At 38.5% G+C, this 25,634-nt stretch overlaps 1 protein-coding gene across 1 annotated transcript in view; it reads left to right on the top strand.

Annotated features, from left to right (window-relative positions):
• Nucleotides 1–25,634, top strand: part of LOC150083387 (perilipin-2-like) — an 82,547-nt gene that overhangs the window by 14,038 nt on the left and 42,875 nt on the right. Inside the window, exons 2-4 of the mRNA XM_090378008.1 lie at nt 10,218–10,475; nt 24,839–24,921; nt 25,415–25,504. Of these exons, the coding sequence (XP_090234134.1) occupies nt 10,229–10,475; nt 24,839–24,921; nt 25,415–25,504 (420 nt within the window). The 5' untranslated portion in view covers nt 10,218–10,228. The remainder of the gene's footprint in view (nt 1–10,217; nt 10,476–24,838; nt 24,922–25,414; nt 25,505–25,634) is intronic.

Here is a 25,634-nt window from a genome sequence, read left to right as displayed (position 1 = left end):
AGCAACGTATCAACTCTGCGGTACTACACTGACAGTGGTGGAGAATGAAAAGGACTTGGGGGTAATTGTGCAGGCAGATATGAAGTTCTCTGAGCAGTGCAGACGAGCTGCAAGAGTAGCTCATGGTGTCTTGTCAATGATATACAGGAATTTTTCTAGCAGGGATAAGGAGGTGATTATTCCCTTGTATAAGGCAATGGTTAGGCCACATCTTGAGTACTGTATACAGGTCTGGAGGCCTCATTTCAAGAAGGATGTAGAGCTGCTGGAACGGGTACAGAGAAGGGCAACAAGATTAGTGAATGGAACAAAGGGTTGCTCTTACGAAGAAAGGCTTAAGTTTTGCAAATTACAGAGTCTGGAGACTAGGCACCAGCGAGGTGATCTGATAGAGGTGTATAAGGCTTTGAATGGTTTGAGCATGCTCAATGCCAATGGGATTCTTCATCTTGCTCAGAATAATCACCTCAGAGGGCATAAATTCAAATTGAGGAAGGACGGATGTCGGATAGATGTTCGGAAATTTGCCTTTGGCCAGCGGGTGGTTGGTTGGTGGAACTGACTTCCATCACTTGTTGTTGAAGTTGATAGCCTAAACAAATTTAAAGCTCAACTGGACAGGTATTTCGAACGAACGGAGGGGTGAAATGGGAGTGGTGTGTTTTTTTTTTTTTTTTTTTTGGCTGATGCTGAATAAGCTTGCTTTCTTGCATCATATGCCTCTACTAATGCTAATGCTAATATTGCATTGTAGTACATAGATTTTATAGTTATTATATACAAGCTGAAACACATTGAGACAGTCTGGAAACTTTCACTGGGAGTTGACTAGTTGTGCTGGCAATTGCAGGAATGCTGACTGCACTTATCTATGGATTTGCACTTTTCTTCTCTGTAGGCAGAATCTCTGAACAACACATTCAAATCAATGTTTGCGGAGTTCAGCGCCGCGATGATGCTGTTCAAGAAGTGTTGCTTGAAGGGCGAGAGCTTCTGCATGTTAGAACAGAGCACTGGACGGTTTCTGAGGGCTCTACCAGGGATTTTCCAGCCAATGATTTCCCAGATATTAACGAAGTCGAGAGTAGCGGAGCACAGATTAAGCGTCATTGTGAGCTTCCTCGCATATGCCAGGTGCTGGGCCGGGGTATATCTCAGGTTTATGCAGAGCTGTGATTTTGATGTTGTATAGGGTAGGTGAGCCCAATTGTTGGCCCACTTTAGGACCCAGAATTCCAGACCCCAGAGTATCTTCAGACTGGACATAGGAGCAGCCGACCAAACTTCTATGCCATAACTGATGATAGAACTAAAATAGTAGAGGAGAAATTTTCTGACTGTTTCCTTGTTGTGCGCTCTACAGAGATCAAGTTTCATACCCCAGAAAGCCCGTAATGCTCTTGGAGGCAGCTGCTAGATTTGTTCCTTATACATTAGGTTTTCATCCATTACCACTTCTAGAAATTTTACTGAATGAGTGGCGACGAGAACATACCCGCAATGGAGGGCTGCAGAGAGGCTGCTGGATTGAGGTCTGCTTGTGCTCTAGGTGAGAAGATGATATATTTAGACTTTTCAGGGTTTATTTTAAGCCTAAAGTAAGTAGCGTATTCACAGAAAGAGGACAGATATTTGTTTAGGAGGATAGAATTCGATAATTCCTCTGCCTGGTCTGGTGAGGTGTTAGCCAGGCTTGAGAGGTAACATACAATGGCGTAGGCCATAAACGCAGATATTTCATTCATTAATGGAATAAATATTGCTGAAAAAAGCAGTGCTGACAACGATCCACCTTGGGGTATACCAACTTCCACCTGTTTTGTGATGCAGTTATTCCCTTGCTGGAAGGTAAGGCACCTCTTGGTCAGCAAATTTCTGAGTAGCTTTGAGACATTACCCGTGAAACCATAGTAGTTCTCCTGGAGGCACATAAGTGGCTTAACTTGCACTGAGTCGAAGGCTGCTTTCAGATCCAGAAAAACAGCATGCCTAACATAGCCTTACTCCCAGGCTTGAAGGGTTTTCAAATTCAGAGCCTGTATGCATGTTATCGGCGATCTTTGTGAGAGCACGTAATGTGTATGCTGAGGTCTCTGGGAAAGGATCTGATTGGCAACTACTTTAAACAAGCACTTCTCCAGGCATTTGAGAAAGACGGAGGAGATTGAAATAGGCCTATAGTCAGCAGTAGAGGTTAGATTCTGCACCTTTGGAATTGGGATGACTCTATAATTTAGCCAAGCATTTGGGACAACTCCCTGTTGTAAAATTCTGTTAAACAACTTTGTCAGCTCGTCGCTGATGAAGTAGGAGGCAACTTTAAGGCAAAAGGTTGGAATAGAGTCACTTCCCATTGATCTTTTATTTGACAGGGCATTGATGGCTTTGATTAGCTCCTCTTCACCAATCATCACGTTAGTGAGATTAGTGATGTCATAGTGTGTGCTGTTCCAGGGGGAATCTCCACAGCTGCACTGTCTGTTTTGATGAACCGGGTTACATGATCTCACCATTCGGCTAGGTCTAACGATTCGACTAACCGGATGTGATTGGCCAGCCAGGATCGCTGGCCACCCGCTATCCTCTTCTCCATGAACGAGTTTATAGCCTGCTTCTTGGATTTCTGGAAACTATATCTGGCTATTGAGTACGCTGAGTATGATCTTTCTGTGGGTGATCTCTTGAATTGGGAATGTAGCCATTGTTTTTCTTTAAACTGGTGCATAAGGGTACTGGACCACCACGGTTTCGAGTGTGGGCAGATGATGCAAACTCTTGACATGGCTACTCCAGCAATAAAAGACAACCATTTCTGAAGCCAAAACGAAGCTTCCTCTATATCTATTTCACTGAGAGTTCGCCAGGGGTAGAGCCTAAAGAGATCCATTGCTGTTTCAATTTTTAGGTATTTTGGATCACATACAGTTTTCCTGATCTTTTCAACCTATGTTGATTGGTTATAGCATTCTTTTAACAGGATGAGAGAAGCTTCAATTGGCCTGTGGTCGGAGGGAAATGCCGAATTAGAACTGATTGCAGCTTCAACACTCCCATGGCTGGAAAAGATTCTCTGTAATGTGGCTTCTCCTCGATAGGGGGGAACACATGCAATGGATGTTGAGACTCGACAGATCCAAAATTAACTGATCGAGGAGCTTTGATGCAGCAGGCAGGGGCAGGTTGAAGTCTCCGAGAATTATTACTTTCTGGTTGCACTTGATAGAGGTCAGGAGCCAAGCAGAAAAATTAATAATGCATTGGTCTGCCATGGGTGTGTGGGGGTAAGTAAACTGCACATACTAGCAACTGTAGTCCATCGACTAGATAGCAGCCAGTGCAGCCTCAAAATTGTTACCAGGATATGCACAAGCCTTGATCAGAGGGAACTGTTGCCTTTGGTAGATTAAGACTCCTCCTCCTTTCCTGTTCGCCAGAACAGACTGATAACTGATGTTGGTGGTTAAAGGCGATATGCCCATGTCATTACGAAGCCAGGTTTCAATAAGGATAACAAAGTCATAATCTGCATTTAGAAGTATGTCAATCAGGGCATTGAGCTTGTTCTTCAGGCTCCTGATGTTCTGCATTAAGCATTTCACATGTTTATCTTTGACAGGCTTGATCTGGATTAAGTTTCTAGGGTTTCTTTCCCTGAGGATGGTGGCTGATTGGAGGTTGATTCCTCTTGAGGAGGGTGTGGCACTAGGACTGACCCTACTAGTAATGTGCACTTGTATCTGATTATCAGACTTGACAAGATGATTGCAGGATTTAGTCAGCACGGTGGCTGCTCTTCTTTCATTAGGTTGAAAGGTACAGTCTGTTTTGCTGCCTAGCTATGCAGAGAGATGCATCCTGCCCACCTCTGGTCTTGAGATAGCACGTATCCCAGGTTGCACATTATGGTCGCCAAAAGATGGCATCACCAGGAGATCTGCAGGCCAGATATCTGTGTTTAGATACCTTTCTATATTAGGATCTTTGATCTTGATCCGGAAAGAGGCATAGCTTGGATGCCTGGTGGGAACCCTGATGGGGGTACCAGGTATGTCTAGCTGCTTCAGAAGGGTTTCAATTTGTTCCACCGTTGTTTCTGGGGATAGTCAACTTATAAATATGCCGGATGGTTTAGACCTCTTTCCTCTACGTTGCATGATTTTAATACCTAGTGGGTTTGGGTTAGAGCCAATAACAGCTTCACAATTCTGATCTGCTTGGCTTACAAAGGTTTCTCTACTAAGACTGGCCTTGCCTTGCTTGGGAGGCACATTATTTCTGCTTATTGCTGATTTCTTCCCCCATACTTTCGCAAATTCCGGGGCAGGGGATGAAGGCAAAATGTTTGCAGGTAACTGCTCTGTTGGGGTGTGCACGATGTGGAAGTCAGAAACCATTTGTTTTGAGTGTTGAACAATTTGTATAGGTAAGGAGTCTGTATCCTGGATGGGTTTACTGATGGATTCCAGCAGCAAGGATACAGAATGGTGCGTAGAATGTTGTAGGTCTTCCAGCCTATGTATTGACTGACTCTCTTAGGGTTATAATCTCTGTGCAGAGCTTTCTCAAATAGGATAAACTTCTCGCCCATTTTACTACAATTCTGACACATGAGGTCCTCATGCTGCTCTAGGACCTGATCAGTTTGTGCCTGAGTGTCTCGGTGTAGGAGAACTGTGGCGGAGTCGGACATGCTTGCATTAGGTGACCTGCAGTCAACTTCGCCGGAGTAGCCCACTGGTGATGGAGGTGGGAAAGGGGAGACGCTATCCCTTGCCTTTGATTCTGTGACGTTCACTTTGTGCCCACGGCATGTAGCACATTGCCATCGTGATCGCCTCTGGGCTGAGGCGCGAGCTAAGTTTTTAAAAGACAACAGGTCTCATAAAAAACAAGCATACAGGGGCCACTGCACTTGATCCAGCAATTTGTGGATTGTGAGCATTTTCTGCACATTTCAGATTGCTTCTGTGCCATGTTGCCACGGGTATAGCAAGGCTTAACTTCGTGGGAAGAATAAAAGTTAGAAAACAGTACTTACTTTATGACGTATGCTGAAAGACATTTCATCCTATGGGGAGATTATCACCCCTTCCTGACCTTGACAGTGATTGCAGATGGTAAAGACGGCAATGAGTAAGCAAATTTTTCCAAGCTGTAGGAATGGCGAGCTTCCGCAGCAGAAAGGTGCCTGCTTCAATTTAACTAACAGGATTGTTGGAAGCTTTAGAAGGTACAGAACATGAAGATTTTGACCTTGGGAGACATAAAAACACTTGGCCGTTGCCCTAGTACATGTGTAAAACTCTACTCATTAACTTATATTTAAAAACACAACCGATTATTAGGAGCACTTAAAACAACGACTATGCCGAGTTCGTGCACGTGCATGACATTGAGCATTAGATCAGTCAATTAATGCAGTGCATGTGACACTCACTTAAGTTTAATATTTATCTGTTAATTTAGAAAAGCCTGCCAAAATGCATAATGTATTTTGGTAGGCTCTTTTAGAAAAAAACAGAACATATTTAGAAACATAGCAATAAGCAACAAATATGTTGCATATTTCTATGTTAATATCTACCCTCTTCTACCATTGACATATATTTTGTGATTTATGGCTTCCTGGCTTAATGGTAATTATATTTATGTTTGGGGCCACTGCACATACTAGCAACTGTAGTCCATCGACTAGATAGCAGCCCAGTGCAGCCTCAAAATTGTTACCAGAATAATTTTTAGCATTAGCATTAGTAGAGGCATACAATGCAAGAAAGCAAGCTTATGCAGCATCAGCCAAAAAAAAAGCTCTGATTTCACCCCTCTGTTCATTCCAAATACCTGTCCAGTTCAGCCTTAAATTTATTTAGGCTATCAACTTCCACAACAAAAGATGGAAGTCTGTTCCACCAATCAACTACCTGCTGGCTAAAGGCAAACTTCCGCACATCAATCCCACAACTGTCTTTTACCCCCATGTGTGCTAAAATCTCAAGTTTGCATGAAGTATTTGCAGGTTAAGTAATCTTATGCTTCATGGCACTTAAATGATAATTTCCAAACCAATGTGATGGCAATGTTTAAAAATATAGGCGTAACAAATAAACATATTTTGATTGTGAAATTTCTCAAAAGTGTTTTCCAGAAAGTTAAGATGGTTACTGCATATTGCAACTTCATGCACATTCATAATTAATTGTAGTATACAAATGTTAGAATGAATGAAAACTGCTGTATAATATACGAGGTATGACAATAAAGTTCTCGGACTTGTGCTGTCGTGATCATATTTAATGAATTTGAAAACAAACAGAAGTGGCACATTGTAATTAAAACTTCCTCCAACAGATGGTGGTACAGAGATTGTCCAGTAGGCTGACAGGTTGCAAGTAACAACCAGTTTTGTTAGTAGCATTAATGTAATTAAAATTTTGCACTGGGGCAATGACAAATATCAAAATTTGCTTTAAACTGGGAAAATCTGCAGCAACAGAAATATATGAAATATTAAAAACTGTTTATGGCAATGAAACTTTAAGTTATAAAGTGTGTTTGAAGGGTAAAAGAGGTTCAAAAATGGACGTGAGGATGTTTGCAAGAAGTGGGCATCCCTCAGCCTCTCAAAATGAGGATGGAGTTGCAAAAGTTTGGGAAATTATGGCAAGAGATTGTCGCTTGACCCTCAGAATGAGGCTGATGAGTTGGATATGAATAAGGAGATGATTTGTCTAATTCTGCATGAAGATTTGGAAAAAAGAAAGGAAGGTTCGTGCAAAATTTGTGCTGAACAGTCTCCCAGACATGACAGGAGGGAGTATATGATGAGAGGCTTGTCAGTCAATTCGGCCCTGATGAGATTGTGTAAGGCACAATCTCATCAAGGCCGAATTATAGGGTAGAATTTTTTTTGGCATCGTCTGTGCTTGTTAACAGGAGAGACTGCTTCTACAGGGATGGGATACACTTAAATAGAAAGGGTGCAAGATATTTGCTGATGCTAATGAGGCAGTGTTAGGTGGGTCGGAAAGCTGCTAACTTGGGGGGGGGGGATTCACAGACTAAAAGATTAACAGTAGCCGCAGCCAGAGGTGAAGCCAGCTTTGAAACGGTGCGGTCTGGGTGGTGATATCTGTTGAAAATAAGTAACAGTAGTCTTCTCCACTGGTGAAATGTTACTTATTCGAGGTAGTACAATACCATGGCAACTCGTTGTGAAGGCATTCACAATATGAGATATAACCAAAACGATACCAATTTAATTAATTAATTTAACTACTTTGGTAGATGACTACTTTAAAATGATGCTTTTGCACTAACCTATATGTTAGTGATTTGGAGTTATAATTTAATTATAATACAAGTATATAACAAAATTATTGAACTAAACCCAACCTAAATGTTTCAAACTTTAGAGCTACCTATTTACCACAATTAAAAATTTTAATTCCGCTACCAGTCAATCTATGCTATAACAACGGCAGAAAAATTCGAATGAAACAATAGTTCTACATGTATTAAGTAGTAACCTACAAAAACGCTAGCTAAATTAAAAATATAAAATAATGAGCATGACTAGGACTATAAAGGTACTTACAGAGTACAATATAATATGACAGTTAATTCAATAAAACGGCAAAAGTCTTCAAACACTTATGCTTTTTAGAGCTGAAAATTCACTGCTTGCACTTATATAATCTCTTGAAATGCTTTTTTGTTACTGCTCTTGTACTGGATTGTTATTAGACAGATTGTAGCCTTTCTGTTAGCTTCTCATATCAGTGTGCTGTTTCTAACTGAAGTATTGCTGTTGGCTAGATGTTATTTGGTTTTTGGACCAGTCTCCATATGCCTGTGACAGTTATATACAAAATCTCAGCAGGGTTACAATTTCCAAGATACTCATTTTGGTGCTGACTGCCATGCAAGGTTCAAGGTTAAATCTTTCATCTTGCCAGTTCTCTCATTGAACTGCACATGAATGGCATCTCAATGTGTCTGACCATCTGTATGTTAATGTTACGAGAAAATGTTACTGAGAGAGTGTTCTTTTCATGAAAAGGGTAGGTGTACCTAATAAAATGTCTACTCAGTGTAAATGTAATATTTGTGAAGTAGTTACTGTAATGGCTGACGCACTTCACTTCATTGCATGCAAGAGGACATTGAAATCTGTATCACAGCATAAAAACTCTGGTTCGCTACTCCGCTAGCTAGTGAATAGTCAAACTAACAAAACAAACTTTAGCATTAGCATTAGTAGAGGTACATGATGCAAGAAAGCAAGCTTATGCAGCATCAGCCAAAAGGGAAAAAAAAAAAAAAAAAAACCCTCTCCCATTTCATCCCTCCGTTCGTTCCAATTCGTTCCAAATACCTGTCCAGCCTAGCCATAAATTTATTTAGGCTATCAACTTCCACAACAAAGGATGGAAGACTGTTCCCCCAACCAACTACCCGCTGGCTAAAGGCAAACTTCTGCACATCTATTCTACATCTGTCTTTCCTCAATTTGAATTTATGCCCTCTCAGGTGATTATTCTGAGCAGCTGGAAGAATCCCATCAGCATTGAGCATGCTCAAACCATTCAAGGCTTTATACACCTCAATCAGATCACCTCGCAGGTGCCTAGTCTCCAGACACTGTAATTTGCAAAACTTAAGCCTTTCTTCGTAAGAGCAACCCTTCGTTCCATTCACTAATCTTGTTGCCCTTCTCTGTACTTGTTCCAACAGCTCTACATCCTTCTTAAAATGAGGCCTCCAGACCTGTATACAGTACTCAAGGTGTGGCCTGACCATTGCCTTATACAAGGGAATAATCACCTCCTTATCCCTGCTAGAAAAATTCCTGTATATCATTGACAAGAGACCATGAGCTACTCTTGCAGACCATCTGCACTGCTCAGAAAACTTCATATCTGCCTGCACAATTACCCCCAGGTCCTTTCTGTTCTCTACCACTGTCAGTGTAGTACCATAGAATTAATATGTTACTCTGGGGTTACTGTTTTCCATATGTAGTACTTTACATTTGTCAATGTAAACTTCATTTGCCACCTCTCAGCCTATCTGCTCAACTTTTCTAGATCCTGTTGCAGCAGCGTACTGTCATTAGTGCCCTTAACAACTCTGCCAACCTTCGTATCGTCTGCAAACTTGGACATTAAGCTTGATATACCATCATCAATATCATTTATGAATACAGAAACCACAATGGACCCAACACTGAACCGTGAGGGACTCCACTAATAACATTAGTCCATGATGAGCAGTGACCATTGATTACCACTCTCTGTCTTCTCCCACTCAACCATCCCTTTATCCATAGCAGCAATTTGCCTCCAATGCCACACCGCTCCAATTTGTTCAGCAGTCTTCCATGTGCAACAGTATCAAAAGCCTTTCTAAGATCCAAATATATGATAGCAAAGCTATTCCCTGCATCCAGTTCCTTTGTGACCACATCATAGTATCCAATCAAATTGGTCAGGCAAGACTTTCTCTTAATAAAACCATTTCCTCAAAAAGGTCATAACCAGAGATGAGTTGTGGGTCTATGGCTACGACCCTGAAACAAAAGCCCAGTCTTCCCAATGAATGTTGCCTGATTCTCCACGTCCAAAGAAGGCATGGCAAAGTCGTAGCAACGTCAAGGCCATGTCGACGGTTTTTTTGATCATGAAGGTGTTGTCTATCATGAATGCACTCCTCCAGGCCAGATAATAATTAAAAATTACTACATCGAAGTCCTTCGCCGGCTGAGGGATGCAGTAAGAAGAAAATGGCTGCAGCTGTGGACAAGTGGTGACTGGCTGCTTCATCATGACAATGCACCAGTCCGTTCTTCAGCTGTCATGCAAGCTTTTTTTTGCAAAACATTGCATCACCCAGGTCTGTCAGCCCCACTACAGTCCAGATTTGGATCCCTGCGACTTCTGGCTTTTCCCAAAGCTAAAATTGCCATTGAATGGGAAGAGATTTCAGACCATAGACAAGATTAAGGAGAATGCAATGAGGCAGCATGGTGATCCCAAAAAAAGGACTTTGCAGATTGTTTTGAAAAGTGGAAGCAATGCAAGGTAAGTTACTCTTTTTTTATATTACATGGCTGGATACTTTCTGGACCTTGTATATGAGTAATTTGGGGAGGAAATATTGTAATAGTGTCCATCTGATGAAAAATTATTAAACATTATTTTTCATTTATTTAATTCTAGTTATAAATACAATGTCTGAAACAGTTGCACCACCAAAACAGGATTCTGTGTCTTCTTCAGAGGGAGACAAGAGTAATTTTGTAGAACGGGTAATAAGTATTCCTGTTGTGTCTTCTGCTTTGGACTATGCTTCAAAAACATACACAACTGTTAAAGACTCCAGCAATATTGCCAATTATACTTTGACAACTGCTGAAAATTCCTTGGCATATGTAGCAGAACAGGCTAAACCTATTGTTCAGAAATTTGACAAACAAGGTAAGTGTAAAATCTGTGCTATTTACTAGTTGTAATTGTTTGTACAAGGAAACGAGAAAACATTTTAGTATTGTATTCAGTTTTTAGAATCTTATGGGTATTCCAAACATCTATTCTACTACAATTGCCTTTCCTCAATTTGAATTTATGCCCCTTCAGGTAAGTAATCTGAGCAAGAGGAAGAATCCCATTAGCATTGAGCTTGCTCGATCCATTCAAGGCCTTGTACACCTCAATTAGATCACCTTACAGGTGCCTAGTCTCCAGAAGCTGCAATTTGCAGAACTTCAGCCTTTCTTAGTAACACCAATCTCATTGCCCTTCTCTGTACTCTTTCCAGCAGCTCTACATCTTTCTTAAAATCAGGTCTCTAGACCTGTATATAGTACTCAAGGTGTGGCCTGACCATTGCCTTATACAAGGGGACAATCACTTCCTTATACCTGCTAGCAAAATTCCTGTATGTCATTGACAAGACACCTTGAGTTACTCTTGCCGCCTGTCTGCACTGCTCAGAAAACTTCATATGTGAGTGCACAATTACCCCCAGGTCCTTTTCATTCTCCACTACCCTGAGTGTAGTACCACCCAGTTGATACGTTACCTGGGGTTATTGCTACCCATATGCAGTACTTTACATTTTTCAATGTTAAACTTCAGTTGCCACCTCTCAGCCCATCTGCTCAACTTTTCCAGATCCTGTTGCAGTAGCGTACTATCATTACTGTCATTAAAACCCCTACCAACTTTAGTATAGTCTGCAAACTTAGACATTAACCTTGATATACCTTCATCAATATCTTTGATAAATACAGAAAACAACAATGGGCCCAACACTGAACCCTGGGGGACTCCACTAATAGCATTAGTCCACGAAGAGAAGTGTCCATTGATCATCACTCTGTCTTCTCCCACTCAACCATCTTTTTATCCATTGTAGCAACTTGCCCTTAATGCCATACTGTTCCAATTTGTACAGTAGTCTTCCATGTGCTACAGTATCAAAAGCTTTCCTAAAATCCAAGTGTATGATATCAAAATTATTTTTTACATCCAGTTCCTGTGACCACATCATAGTATTCAATCAAATTTGTCAGACAAGATGTCCCCTTGACAAACCCATATTGTGTGTCTGAATTATTACTGTTGTCTTGTCTAGATGATCCTGCAATGCTTCTTTAACCAGTGACTCCATTACTTTCCCTGGAACAGAAGTTAAACTAACAGGTCTGTAATTACTCATGTCACCCTTTGATCCCCCTTTGTGAACTGGGGACGCATGTATAGGTGCCTTTTTTTATGTTTAACTTCAATAATTTCTCCTCCACTTTGCTCTCAGTTATTACAAAATCATTTAGCTCCCTAACAGAGTTTGATAAACTTCTGGCATTGACCTCTGTGAATAACTCCTAATGTGTGAATGTAGATGTAAAATACTCATTCAGTTTGTCAGCTACCTCAGCAGGTGCATCAACAATTGAACCATCAATGTCAAGTGGACCAATCTGATTCATCCCCTTCTAGAGTTTACCTAAGTAAAGTAGTCTTTACTGTTTTTTTTTTTTTTTTTTTCATTGTTTGCCAAAGACTTCTCGTAATTTGCCTTTGCTTGCCTAATGTCCTTTGTGACTTCATTACAGACTATCTTATACAGCAGACTCTCGATTTACCAGGACTGGATTAACCGGGAAGCAGATTAACTGGGACACTAAAAGACTCCAAATTAAAAAAAAAAAAAAAAATCAACCAGAAATCATAAAATGCAAGTAATAACTAGAATAGGTATAAACAGATATTTTGCAAGTTGTAAATAATCGACAAGAAACGGCATTATAAGTTGTCATTGGGAGATTAGTGTGTCTATTATTTTGCAACTCCTGCTGTCTTCACACCAACTGCTCAAAAAAAAAAAAAAAAAACAGACCAAATGTTCAGTTTGTTTTAGTGCATCGCGTTGGTTGTTGTGTTCAGTTGCACCACAAAAAGACAAATTTTGTTTCGTTATTTATGTCGGAGATGTCAGATTTTTTTTTTAAATAGTAACGATTTTTTTTTTTTGTTTTGAAATCAAAAAATGCAAGAGTTGTGCTTTCAATTAAACAAAAACATGAAATTATACAAAAGTTTAAAAACGGTGCATCTGTTAAATTTCTAAAGAACCATTATAATGTTGGTGACCAAACCATACGCAACACTGTAAAAAAAAAAAAAAAAAAAAGGGAAGTTTTTAGATTTAAAATCGACATCGTAAAAAATAAAGGGAAGCATCGTATTGGACACGCGGTAGTGCGTGATAAGTTTTATCGTTTTTTTTATCTATCGCCATACGTTTTACATAGATTGCTAAACATTTTTTGATACATTAAGTCCCTGACGTATGTACCTTCGGACTTACATTACATTATTTATATTTTTTTTATATGACTGAAGATTTCAGTGAAAGGGACACACATTTCACCATAATAACATAAAAACCCACAGAATTCCAGCTATTGGTATTATAGCAAATGCAATAGGATCAAGTTTACTACCCATTTATAATAGATTGCATTAACAGAAAAGCCCAGTAACCTGGAAAGTGCAAATTATTATTTTTTTTTTTATGGCAGTGACCTCCAGAAATTAGCTTTAGTAAAATGTGAACTTGCGTGGGGTGATAATAGTGAGTTTTTGCCTTAACCCTGTGAAGTTCTTTTCAGAAAATTTCATTTTCACCATTATCGTGTTGCCAACTAAGAGAATAAGTGCCAGCGGTAATAGTAAGTCTATCAAGAAAAGGAAAGCGATTGAGTTCGATCAGAAAATTAAAATAATAAGGATGTATGAAAATGGCCAAACATAACAAGTATTGCATAGAATTCAGATTTGTCTGTGGCAATGGTGAACACAATAAAGGAGAAAGACAGAATACGAGAAGCGGTGAAGCAATCAGCACCAATGAAGTAAACTATAATAACCAGGGCTACGAAATACATATCAGTTTTTACATACAATAACATATGTTTTTTTTCTTCCTTTTATGTTTTCTTTTCTTATGTGCCACTCCGGCTACTTCACCGCTGACCCCATATAAAGTTTTTAATTGAACTAATTAAAAATATATAACTATTTTACTTCATTCTTCTGAGGATATTACGTGGTTTTTGTAATTTTGGCATATCAGGGATATAGTAGCAATATTTTATTAGTCATTCCAGAGTTACTTAAAACTTGACTTATGTAAGAAATCCTGGAACGTGTCTCTTACATATGTCGGCGACACTGTATTTTTGGATTAACCGGAAAATCGATTATCTGGGAAATTTTTTTTTACTATCTATCCTGGAAAATCGAGAGTCTACTGCATCTACCATAGGCATCTGTGTCTCCTGATAATTTATATGCATCCCATGCATTTTTCTTCTGTGCCATAAGTCTCATTAGTTCATCTGATGTTACAACCATTTAGATGTAAACCTAGAACAGCATTTTTTTTCTTAGTTGCTATGAAAAGCCTTGTTAATTCTAAATTCCCATTTAGAATTTGCTGTTGGTAACATTATCAGTTGGTCCCACTGTATAGAATTTAAAAAATCTCTGAGACCACTGTACTCACCTTTACAAAAGCAAAAACCCATCCCTTTACCCCTGATGGTAGTTATACCTTTAAGTAAATCCCACATCAGTACATTGTGATCACTGCCACCTAGTGGTTCCTTTATCTGTAAATTCTTAGTGCAGAAATAATCACTGCTGATAATCAGATCAAGAGTATTACTCCCTCTGGTTGCCTCTCGAACATGCTGCTGTAGAAAACAATCATCCAATAAATACACAAATGTCTTGCTGGTGTGTGAGTGACCAACCACAAATTCCAGTCTATATCTGGGAAGTTAAAATACCTCATTATAAGACAATCTGATTTACTGGCCAATTCTGTTTCTCTGTACAGTTGTTCATTGTACTGATCAGAGTCATTAGGCCTACAACACACTCCTACTCTCAACTTGGTTTTTCCAGTGCTTATGTCACACCAAACTGACTCACAGCTGCACTGTCCACCCATGTCAACAGGATGCACTTCCTTAGATTTTATGTGTTTCTTAACTAACAATATCACCCCTCCTCCCCTTCTATCCTTTCTGTACACATTGTACTCCCCTAATTCCAATTCTGCATTCCTTATCTCTGTGTGGCACCATGACTCTGATATCCCAACAACATCAGCCTTCGATGTCTTCACCAGCACCTCAAATTCATCGAATTTATTTACTATACTCCTAGCATTGGTGTACATGCAAGTATACATGCATCTGTTCTTAATCTTAGTTACCCTAGCACAACGCAGGTATTTAATTGTTCGATGATGACTCCCAGTGGCCCTTGAAGTCCCCTGTACTTCGCTTTCCAGGCTGTTGCTCGTTCCAGTAGAAGCAGTGCAAGAATCACTTTCACCTCTGTCTGTGGCTACCATTAATCTATTTGTCTGTGAAACCCCCCCCCCCAGGCTAGCAGTTTTCTGACCCACTTAACTGCCTCGATAGCATCAGCAAATATTCTTGCACAATTTATATTTAAGTGTATCTCATCCCTGTAGAAACTCTCTCTCCTGTTAACAAGCACAGACCACGCTGAAAAATTCTACCCCGTGAGCCTTGCAGAATCTCTCCAGGGCTGAATTGATTGACTAGGCTCTCATCATATACTCCCTCCTATCGTGTATTGGCAGAATTGCAGACACTTTCAAATTTAACCCTAACTCGTGACTTTTTTTCAACATTGACCTGTACTTGTTAAGTCAGTCCTCAGATATCCTACTCTTAATGTCATTAGTGCCGATGTGTAAAATATCACTCTTTGTGCCCTTAAAAGATGATTTCTCCTCTACAACGTCATCAACTTTGGTCCTGGCAGATATACCCTGGTCCTATTCCACCTATCCTTTTTGCACAATATTTTTTCCGCTTCCCTGACAATAGAGTCACTCACAATAAATAGCTGCTTTAGGATCAGCGCATTCTGCCTTGAAGATTGCATCTTTGTTGCCTGATGCACAAGAGTGAGCTCTGGCATTTAGTTGGGCAGCTGAGAGTTTGATGGGTCCCCCATTTTAGTTCCTTTGGGGGCATTTACCCTACTTTTCAAACTCTCACAGATGCCTATCAGAATGCTGAGTTAGCGCCTAATTTCTTGATACTCTGTGTACCTAGCACACACAAACATTCTCCTCGGCTAGATCATGTTCTGTTCCAAAGAGTCCGCAAACATTTCACAAGTTGCACATTTTTTTATGCTGTGATGCGTAGGAGAATCGCCCCCTTCGGTTCTCCCCTGAGTCACAGCACTCCTGCTATTTTGTGCATGTTGATTTTCTGCTCTAGTCTGGGGAATGATTTCCACTTAAATATGATGAAATTAATTAACAATGAAAATTAATAAGGTTAATAAATTTAATTGATTAATCTATTACACTATAAAATACTATACTAAGCTAACGCAGTAATACATATTCCGCTATATAGTTTTACTTTATACCTTAGCTATTAAGTTTGAGATATACATTGTACCATAACGATTACAATATAAATTAGTTATATCCTTTTAGAATTAGTAGAAGCACATGATGCAAGAAAGCAAGCTTATACAGCATCAGCCGAAAAAAAATAAAAAATAAATAAATAAATAAACACCCCTTCTCATTTCACTGATCCATTCATTCCAAATATTTGTCTAGTTCTGCCTTGAATTTATTTAAGCTATCAACTTCCACAACAACAGATGGAAGTTTGTTCCAGCAATCAACTACCCGCTGGCTAAAGGCAAGCTTCCACACATCTGTTCTACAACTGTCTATGCCCTTGCTCAGATTACAAACTAGGTTTGTAATCTGAGCAAGAGGAAGAATCCCATCAGCATTAAGCCTGTTCAGTTCATTCAAGGACTTATACACCTCAATCAGATCGCCTCGCAGGTGCCTAGTCTCCAGAAGCTGTAATTTGTAGAACTTAAGCCTTTCTTCATAAGAGCACCACTTTGTTCCCATCACCAGTCTTGTTACCCTTCTCTGTACTCATTCTAGCAACTCTACATCCTTCCTCAAATGAAGTTTCCAGACCTGTACGCAGTGCTCAAGGTGTGGCCTGACCATCGCCTTTATACAAGGGGATATCATCTCCTTATTCCTGCATATCATAGAGAAGACCCCATGACCTACTCTGGCAGCCCATCTGCACTGCTCAGAAAACTTCATATCTGAATGCACAGTCATCCCAAGGTCTCTTTCAATTCCCCACTACCCTGAATGTAACACCGCATAGTTGGTACATTTCTCTGGGGTTACTGCTACCCATGTGCAGTACTTTGCATTTGTCAATGTTAAACTTCAGTTGCCACTTCTCAGCTCATCTACCCAACTTTTCCAGATCCTGTTGCAGCAGCATATTGTCATTACTGTTATTAACAGCCCTGCCAATCTTTGTATCGTCTGCAAACTTTGACATTAAGCTTGATATACCTTCATCAATATCATTGATAAATATACAAAACAGGGGCTCAACACCGAACTGTGAGGAACACCACTAATAACATTAGTCCACGTAGAGCAGTACCCATTGACCACCACTCTCTGTCTTCTCCCACCCAACCATCTTTTTATCCATTAGCATTAGCATTAGCATTAGTAGAGGCATTTGATGCAAGAAAGCAAGCTTATGCAGCATCAGCCAAAAAAAAAAAAACCCCACTTCCACGTCACCCCTCTGTTCGTTCAAAATACCTGTCCAGCTGAGCCTTAAACTTATTTAGGCTATCAACCTCCACTACAAGGGATGGAAGTCTGTTCCACCAACCAACCACCCGCTGGCTAAAGGCAAATTTCCGCACGTCTATCCTACATCTGTCTTTCCTCAGTTTGAATTTATGCCCTCTCAGGTGATTATTCTGAGCTAGAGGAAGAATCCCATCAGCATTGAGCATGCTCAAACCATTCAAGGCTTTATACACCTCTATCAGATCACCTCGCTGGTGCCTAGTCTCCAGACACTGTAAGTTGCAAAACTTAAGCCTTTCTTCGTAAGAGGAACCCTTTTTTCCATTCACTAATCTTGTTGCCCTTCTCTGTACTTGTTCAAACAGCTCTACATCCTTCTTGAAATGAGGCCTCCAGACCTGTATACAGTACTCTAGGTGTGGCCTGACCATTGCCTTATACAAGGGAATAATCACCTCCTTATCCCTGCTGGAAAAATTCCTGTATATCATTGACAATACTCCATGAGCTACTCTTGCAGCCCGTCTGCACTGCTCAGAGAACTTCATATCTGCCTGCACAACGACCCCCAAGTCCCTTTCATTCTCTACCACTGTCAGTGTAGTACCACAGAGTTGGTACGTTGCTCTGGGGTTGCTGTTTCCCATGTGTAGTACTTTACATTTGTCAATGTTAAACTTCACTTGCCACCTCTCAGCCCATCTGCTCAACCTTTCCAGATCCTGTTGCAGCAGCATAGTGTCAGTAGTGTCCTTGACAACCCTGCCAATCTTTGTATCGTCTGCAAACTTGGACATTAAGCTTGATATACCATCATCAATATCATTTATAAATACAGAAAACAATAATGGACCCAACACTGAGCCCTGAGGGACTCCACTAATAACATTAGTCCACGATGAGCAGTGTCCATTGATTACCACTCTCTGTCTTCTCCCCTTCAACCACCCCTTTATCCATAGCAGCAATTTGCCTCCAATGTCACACTGCTCCAATTTGTGTAGCAGTCTTCCATGTGCAACAGTATCAAAAGCCTTTCTAAGATCCAAGTATATAATATCAAAGCTATTCCCTGCATCCAGTTCTTTTGTGACTGCATCATAATATCCAATCAAATTAGTCAGGCACGACTTCCCCTTAACAAAACCATGCTGTGTCCGAGCTATAACTGAAGTCTTGTCTAAATGATCCTGCAGTGCTTCTTTAACCAGTGCCTCCATTAATTTTCCTGGAACAGAAGTTAAGCTCACAGGTCTATAATTACTTGTCAGCCTTTGATCCTCCTTTGTGAATTGGGGTCACATTGTAGTAACTTGCCCTTAATGCCATACTGCTCCAATTTGTACAGTAGTCTTCCATGTGTAACAGTATCAAAAGCTTTTCTGAAATCTAAGTAGATATCATCAAAATTATTTTTTGCATTTATTTCCTTTGTGATCACATCATAGTATCCAATCTAATTGGTCAGACAAGACTTCCCGTTGAGAAATCCCTGCTGTGTCTGAATTATTGCTGCATCTGTTTAAATGATCCTTCCTTAAATATTGACTCCATTATTTTCCCTTGAACAGAAGTATAACTAATAGGTCTGTAATTACTTGTGTCACTCTTTGACCTCGCTTTGTGAATTGCAGATACATTTGCTCATCTCCAGTCTGTGGGTGTTTCCCCCCGAGTCCAAGGATGCTGTCATAATGATGGCTAAGGGTTTTCTTACTTCCTTTGCTGCCTCCTTTAATATAACTGGATAGATCCCATCCACTCCAGGTGCCTTTCTTATGTTCATCTTCAGCAATTTCTTCTTGACTTTGCTCGCAGTTATTACAAAATCATTTAATCCCCTGTTAGTTTTATAATCATCTTGTCCTCTCCTCCTTGAATAAATCCTCATGTGTGAATATAGATGCAAAATACTCATATAGTTCGGCAGCTATCCAAGAACGATCATATACAGTCAAACCATTGATATCAAGTTGACTAATCTGATTGATTCCCTTCCTTTTAGAGTTTATATAAGTAAAGAAGTCTCTGCTGTTTTTCTTTGCATCCTTTGCCAAAGGTTTTTCGTAATCTGCCTTCGCTTGCCTAGCCTCCTTTGTGACTTGATTACAGACTAGCTTGTATCTACCATAGGCTTCTGTGTCGCCTGACAATTTATGTGCGTCCCATGTATTTTTCTTCTCTGCCACAAGGCTCATTAGTTCATCTGACACCTATTTTTGCCTGAACCTAGAGCAGTATTTCTTAGTTGGAACAAAAAGCCTAGTAACTTCCATGATTACTTCCTTGAATGCTTCCCATTTAGAATTTGCTGTTGGTAACATCATCAGTTGGTCCCACACTATAGAATTTAAAAAATCTCTGACTGAAGTCACCTTTACGAAAGCAAAAACCCTCCCCTCTACTCCTGATAGTAATTACATCTTTAGTAAATCCCACATTAGTACAGTGTGATCACTGCTACCTAGTGGTTCCTTTATTTGTAAATTCTTAATGCATGAATAATCACTGCTGATAATCAGATCAAGAGTGTTACTCCCTCTTTTTGCCTCTCTGACATGCTGCTGTAGAAAACAGTCATGCAATAAATCCACAAAACTCTTGCTAGAGTGCGAGTGACCCAGAAGTTCGTCAGTATCTGGAAAGTTAAAATCCCCCATTATAAGATATTCTCATTTGCTGGCCCACTCTGTTTTTCTGTATAGTTGCTCATTGTACTCATCAGAGTCATTAGGCCTATAACAAACTGCTACCCTCATTTTTGCTTTCCCAGTGCTTAGGTCACACCAAACTGACTCAACACTGCAGTGTCCATCTAGGTCAACTGAATGCACTTCCTTAGATTTTATATGTTTCTTAACAAACAGCATAACCCCTCCTCCCTTTCAACAACCCTGCCAACCTTTGCATCATCTGCAAATTTTGACATTAACCTTCAACAATATCATTGATACATATACAAAACAACCATGGGCCCAATACTGAACCCTGTGGGACTGCACTAATAACATTAGTCCATGTAGAGCTGTACCCATTGTTGTTTTGTATATTTATCAATGTCTGTACATATTGTACTTCCCTAATTACAGTTCTGCATTTTTATATCTGTGGGACACCACGTCGCTAATATCCCAACAATATCCGCTTTTGATGTCTTGACCAGCACTTCAAACTCATCAAATTTATTTACTATACTCCTAGCATTCATGTACATGCAAGTATACATGCACCTGTTCTTACTCTCATTAACCTATTAACAGTAGCCGCAGGCTGAGGTGGAAATGATTCTTGCACTGTTTCTATTGGAAGAGCAGCAGCCCAGAAAGCCAGTTGCTGGATTTCAGGAACTGCTGGGGGTCATGAAACAAGTAAATACATGGGCTATGTTAGAGTATCTAAGAGTAAGAACAAGTGCATGTATACTTGCATGTTGCATTTGTATTCTTAGCTAAATACAAAAGATATATGCCCAAAAAGTGATTAAAACCTTCAAAATACTTGTTTATTACAATTAAAACCCTACTATTTTTGTGCACTACTGGTTACGCCACGATATTCCAGCGAAAAAACTGGTACGAGTAGCAATTTGTAACTTACAAAATAACTAACCAAATCCAAAAAATAAGCTAAGGAATGCTACTAAGCCTATTTAATCTATTTGTAAAACACAAATTAATACATTAACTAATCAAAAATATGATAAAATTTCAAGGAGAACTTATCAACTAAGTTGTGGTATCTGTATCATAGATACTCAAGTAAAATTCAAGAAATTTTGTATATTTTAAAAATCAACAAGCACAGGGTTGTATTTTATTTATGGGGTATGTCAGGTTTCTGCAGGCAGAGAAAAAGTAATCACATTAATTCTTTCATAAAAAGTGCAAGAATGGCTGAAATAAATCAAAAACAAGTGTCATATGAATCTGACTTAAATTGAAATTAATCTTGCAATGGCTACATATAGTTGTATTCTCTGTGAGATTATAGTTAATCTCACAGATATATTCTAATATATTCCATTCGATGATGCTGTACCCTGAAAATACATTTTTTTTAATATTGGTACATACATGGGTCAGTACATTTTCTGATTTCCCGAGCCCCAAAACTAGGGGATCGACTTATACTTAGACTCATCTTAGATACTTAAGAACAAGTCAACTTGTTCTTAAGTATCTAAGATAATAATATATTTAATATTAAATTATATATTATAAATTAATAATAAATTTAATATAATTTAATATTATATATTAATATTAAATTATATATTTATTTGTTATTTGGTTGTTTTTTTTAGGAACATTAGCAACTAAGGCCATATTGCTCCGGGATATGCGGTGGTCATTCCCTGACCTTTCCGCATCCTCCGTATTTGGTGGTGATGGGCTTGAACCCCGGTTTAATCAAGAAGCGTGTGCTACGCACTGCTGCTGCTCCTTCCCACCTGGCTACGGAGGCGCCTTAAATTATATATATATAGTGATATATTAAAAGAGTGTGAGAGAAAGCTGATATTATTGAATATACGGTACACACAAGAAGTTAAAAAGAGATGAGGTAACACCACTATAAAGAACAAGCAGAAAAGGAAATGAGTTAAAATAATATAAAATATAAAATAAAATGATATATAAGATAACACATTGCCGTATTACTCACAATTTCACTGTCTTTGTCAGAGGTCATCCGCAAAAATTATGAGAAAGAGGGCAATATGTAGACCTCTGTTTCCGAACACATGCTGTGAAATAGGTTTGAATTTAGCGGGGAAAAAATCGGGCCGAATAAGGTATGCCAATGATTATTCATGAAGCATACTGACCATGGAGCATATGCTACAGAGACCAAGTGTACTGTATATGCACTAGGTAACATACCTGGTAGTTAAGGGGAATATCTTCAATTATAGTAGTTAAGTGGGGGATATCTTCAATTTTGGCTGATTATGTTATTTATATTTAATTTTAATGTTGTCAATCTCATACAGTGGCAATCCATCATATCTAAAGGAGTACATGCCAACGTTATCCCAGTGCAATGCATTAGGATAGCAAATATCTGTAGCAGTATGGACATAACTATCAGTAACATCAGAATGTTGTATAAAAAGCTGATCAATGACCATTTTCCTCCAGCATATCTCTACTACCACTTTAGCAGAGCCCTCAATATTATGAAATATAAGAATATAATTGCCACCCATATAAATATAAATAACATAATCAGCCAGAATTGAAGATATTCCCCTTAACTACCAGGTATATACATAGTGCATATACAATAAACTTGATCTTTATGGTATCTTACATATTAGAAAACTTGTACCCACCAATTGGCCAATACAGTGTATTAACCCTGTATATTTTAATAATTTAATTCTGCATTACTTTATTTTCTTACCCACACAACTGACCTTAAATACATGGGATACTAACTACAGGAACATGATTTGCAACCCCGAACTACCCAAGCCCTATTTACCTCTACTTCATTTATCTTTCTGATTTCCTTGGCCTTACGTCTTATTTCCTGTTAGTGATTAGTTTTACGAATGCAACATCGGGATGCTACCTTCTTCCTTTACCCAACCTATTCTTTGCCTTAACAAAGTTTTAGCTGCTGTTCACTGCTACTTTGTAAGCTATGATAATTCTTAACTATCCTGGGCAGCGTGTGTATCATGTATTTAATTGCATTCATCATCTATTTATACTTATGCATCCATCTAGTTTACATACATAATACCTTTAAAAAAAATATATATATATATATATTATTTTTTTTTTGCTGCCGTTTTCTAACACTAGGAACTGCTAGTACACCATACATAAATACAAGCGTACTATGCTACATTGGCTATTTTCAGTCTTACAAGGTAACAGTAAGTTCCCTTCTTGCTCATTCCTACAGTCCATTTTTTTCATCATTACTTCAATTTTTCTGTTCTTTTCTTGCCTCTGTAAGGTCATCCATGGTCAGTATGCTCCATGAATAATCATTGGCATATTTTATTCTGCCCGATTTCCCCACCTCCCGCCAAATTCAAACCTATTTCACAGCACATGTTCGTAAACAGAGGCGTACATATTGCCCTCTTTCTTATAATTTCGGCAGATGACCTCTGATGAAGACACTGAAATTGTGAGTAATACGGCAATGTGTTATCTTATTTCACTTTATTTTATATTATTTTACCTCATTTCCTTTTCTGCTTGTTCTTATAGTAGTGTTACTCCATCTCTTTTTAACTTCTCGTATGTACCATAAATTCAGTTTTTTTTTTTTTTTTTTTGATTTGGTAGTTGTTGGCGCATCGGCTTCTGTGGCCATATTGCACCTCCCAAGGTTTTTGCAGTACTATGATCCAAGCCCGAGGCGGGAATCGAACCCGCGACCTTTGGGTTGCCGGGCAGGTACTTTACCCACTCGGCTAGCCCGGTCGGCCATAAATTCAGTAATATCAGTTTTCTCCTACACTCTTTCAATATATCACTATTGATACATTATGTTCACGGGGTTCATTTGCCTAAGCAGCATCCCTGGTCCATAATACCTAAAATTTCACTTTCTTTTTTCTTTCCAATACTTGTCCATTGTTTATTATATATATAAATATATATATGAAAGACAAAGTATAATAATGGGTTAAAATGTGAAGTAGTAGTCGAAAGATAAAAATAAATAAGGTATGACAAATGCACCTGAGTATGCAAAGCAGCAGCAAAGGATGCAAAAGTTTATATGTGTAGGATTGAATTAATAAGTCAGTTAAGTGTGAAGATGGAAGTGTAAATTACACAAAATGTCAAAAGCTAATAGGAAGAGGATAGCAGAAATACAAGAAATTTTAGGTGTGGAAAAGAAAGAAAGAATGTGAATATCCTATATGTTATAATTCATAAGTAAAATTATAGGCTGAATTGTAAAGCCAATTAGAGAGGAGTGACCTAACCCTCATTTTTACTTTACAGGTCACTCCTCTCTAATTGCAATTCAGCAATTCAGCCTATAATTTTACTTAATTCATTATAACATATAGAATATTCACATTCTTTCTTTCTTTTTCATACCTACAATTTCTCATATTTCTGCTATCCTCTTCCTATTAGCTTTTGGCATTTTGTGTAATTTACACTTCCATCTTCACACTTAACTGACTTATTAATTCAACCCTACATATATATAATATAATTGATGTATAATTTTAATTACTGTGTGCTATACTATGAATTTTAGGGCAGTAGAAAATTTGACAGAGAAGAGGGTTGGTTTTTTTTTTTTTTTTTTGTTTTTTTTTTTAGGAGCATTAGCAACTAAGGTCATATTGCTCCCGGGATATGCGGTGGTCATTTCCTGACTTTTCCGCATCCTCCGTATTTGGCAGAGAAGAGGGGGACAGGGTGCAAAAATATTTATATCTGTGGCACAATGTTCATGACATTCCCCAGGATTAAGTGTAATTCTGTATAAGCATGGGCAGTTATGTGGTTATTTTATTAATATACTTATACAGGTTCTTCTTGTGTTTTTAAATATTTATGTTTTTAGATACTGTATTTATCATATTTTTTTTTTATTTCTTATTTTTAATTTATTCATCCATTCACAGTTTCAGTTATTGATGAGTTAGCATGCAAAGGCCTAGACAAATTGGAAGAAAAAGCCCCAATTATTACTAAGCAACCACAAGAGGTAAGATTATCATTAGCATATAATGTATGGCTTAATAAATATATAGGTGTGTGTGTGTGTCAAGTGATTACTCAAATATATAAATTCTGTAAATAGCATAGGAAAGTATAATTAAAAAGCTTAATTAACTTAATATTTATTTTAAAAAATTAAAAAATATACGTTTTGGATCATCTTACGGAATGTGGCCCCATTGTTGTTCGACACTTAATCCTATCTTCTCTTTTATTTAACAAAATAAAATAAGTCTTAAAAAAAAAACTTAAGAGTTGGAATGAAATGGTATAATAAAAGAGAGATCTAAAAGGTGAAGAATTATTAATTCTGTTTTGGGAAGGGTTTCCCAAATAAATCTTTGACAAATGTTTAGATCAGAAAATAACAGAGTGATGTAATTGAGCAGTCTTATAAAAAAAATTCATGATCATTCTGTTCTATTTTAAATAAAATAATTTCTGTTATAATTTAATGATAACAAAAAAATTCTTTCTAGATTCTGGATGAAACCAAAAAACTGTGTTCTGATACTGTTCAAACGGGTTTTCAAAAATATGAAGAAGTGAAGACTTATAGCACTGAAAAGGTAAGAGTTTTATGAAAAGGTTATAGTTTTATGAAAAGGTTATAGTTTTATCAGTGAAATTTTGAAGCTTTCATTAATCTGCTAGAAATTTACCCTGGCACAAATCCATTTTTATCTGATATCATCTGTT

Source organism: Mastigoproctus giganteus, chromosome 7 (genome assembly GCF_048544385.1).
Source record: "Mastigoproctus giganteus isolate SK-2022 chromosome 7, ASM4854438v1, whole genome shotgun sequence".
In the NCBI taxonomy this organism is placed as follows: Eukaryota; Metazoa; Arthropoda; class Arachnida; order Uropygi; family Thelyphonidae; genus Mastigoproctus; species Mastigoproctus giganteus.
This window is presented reverse-complemented; position numbering and strand designations above follow the sequence as displayed.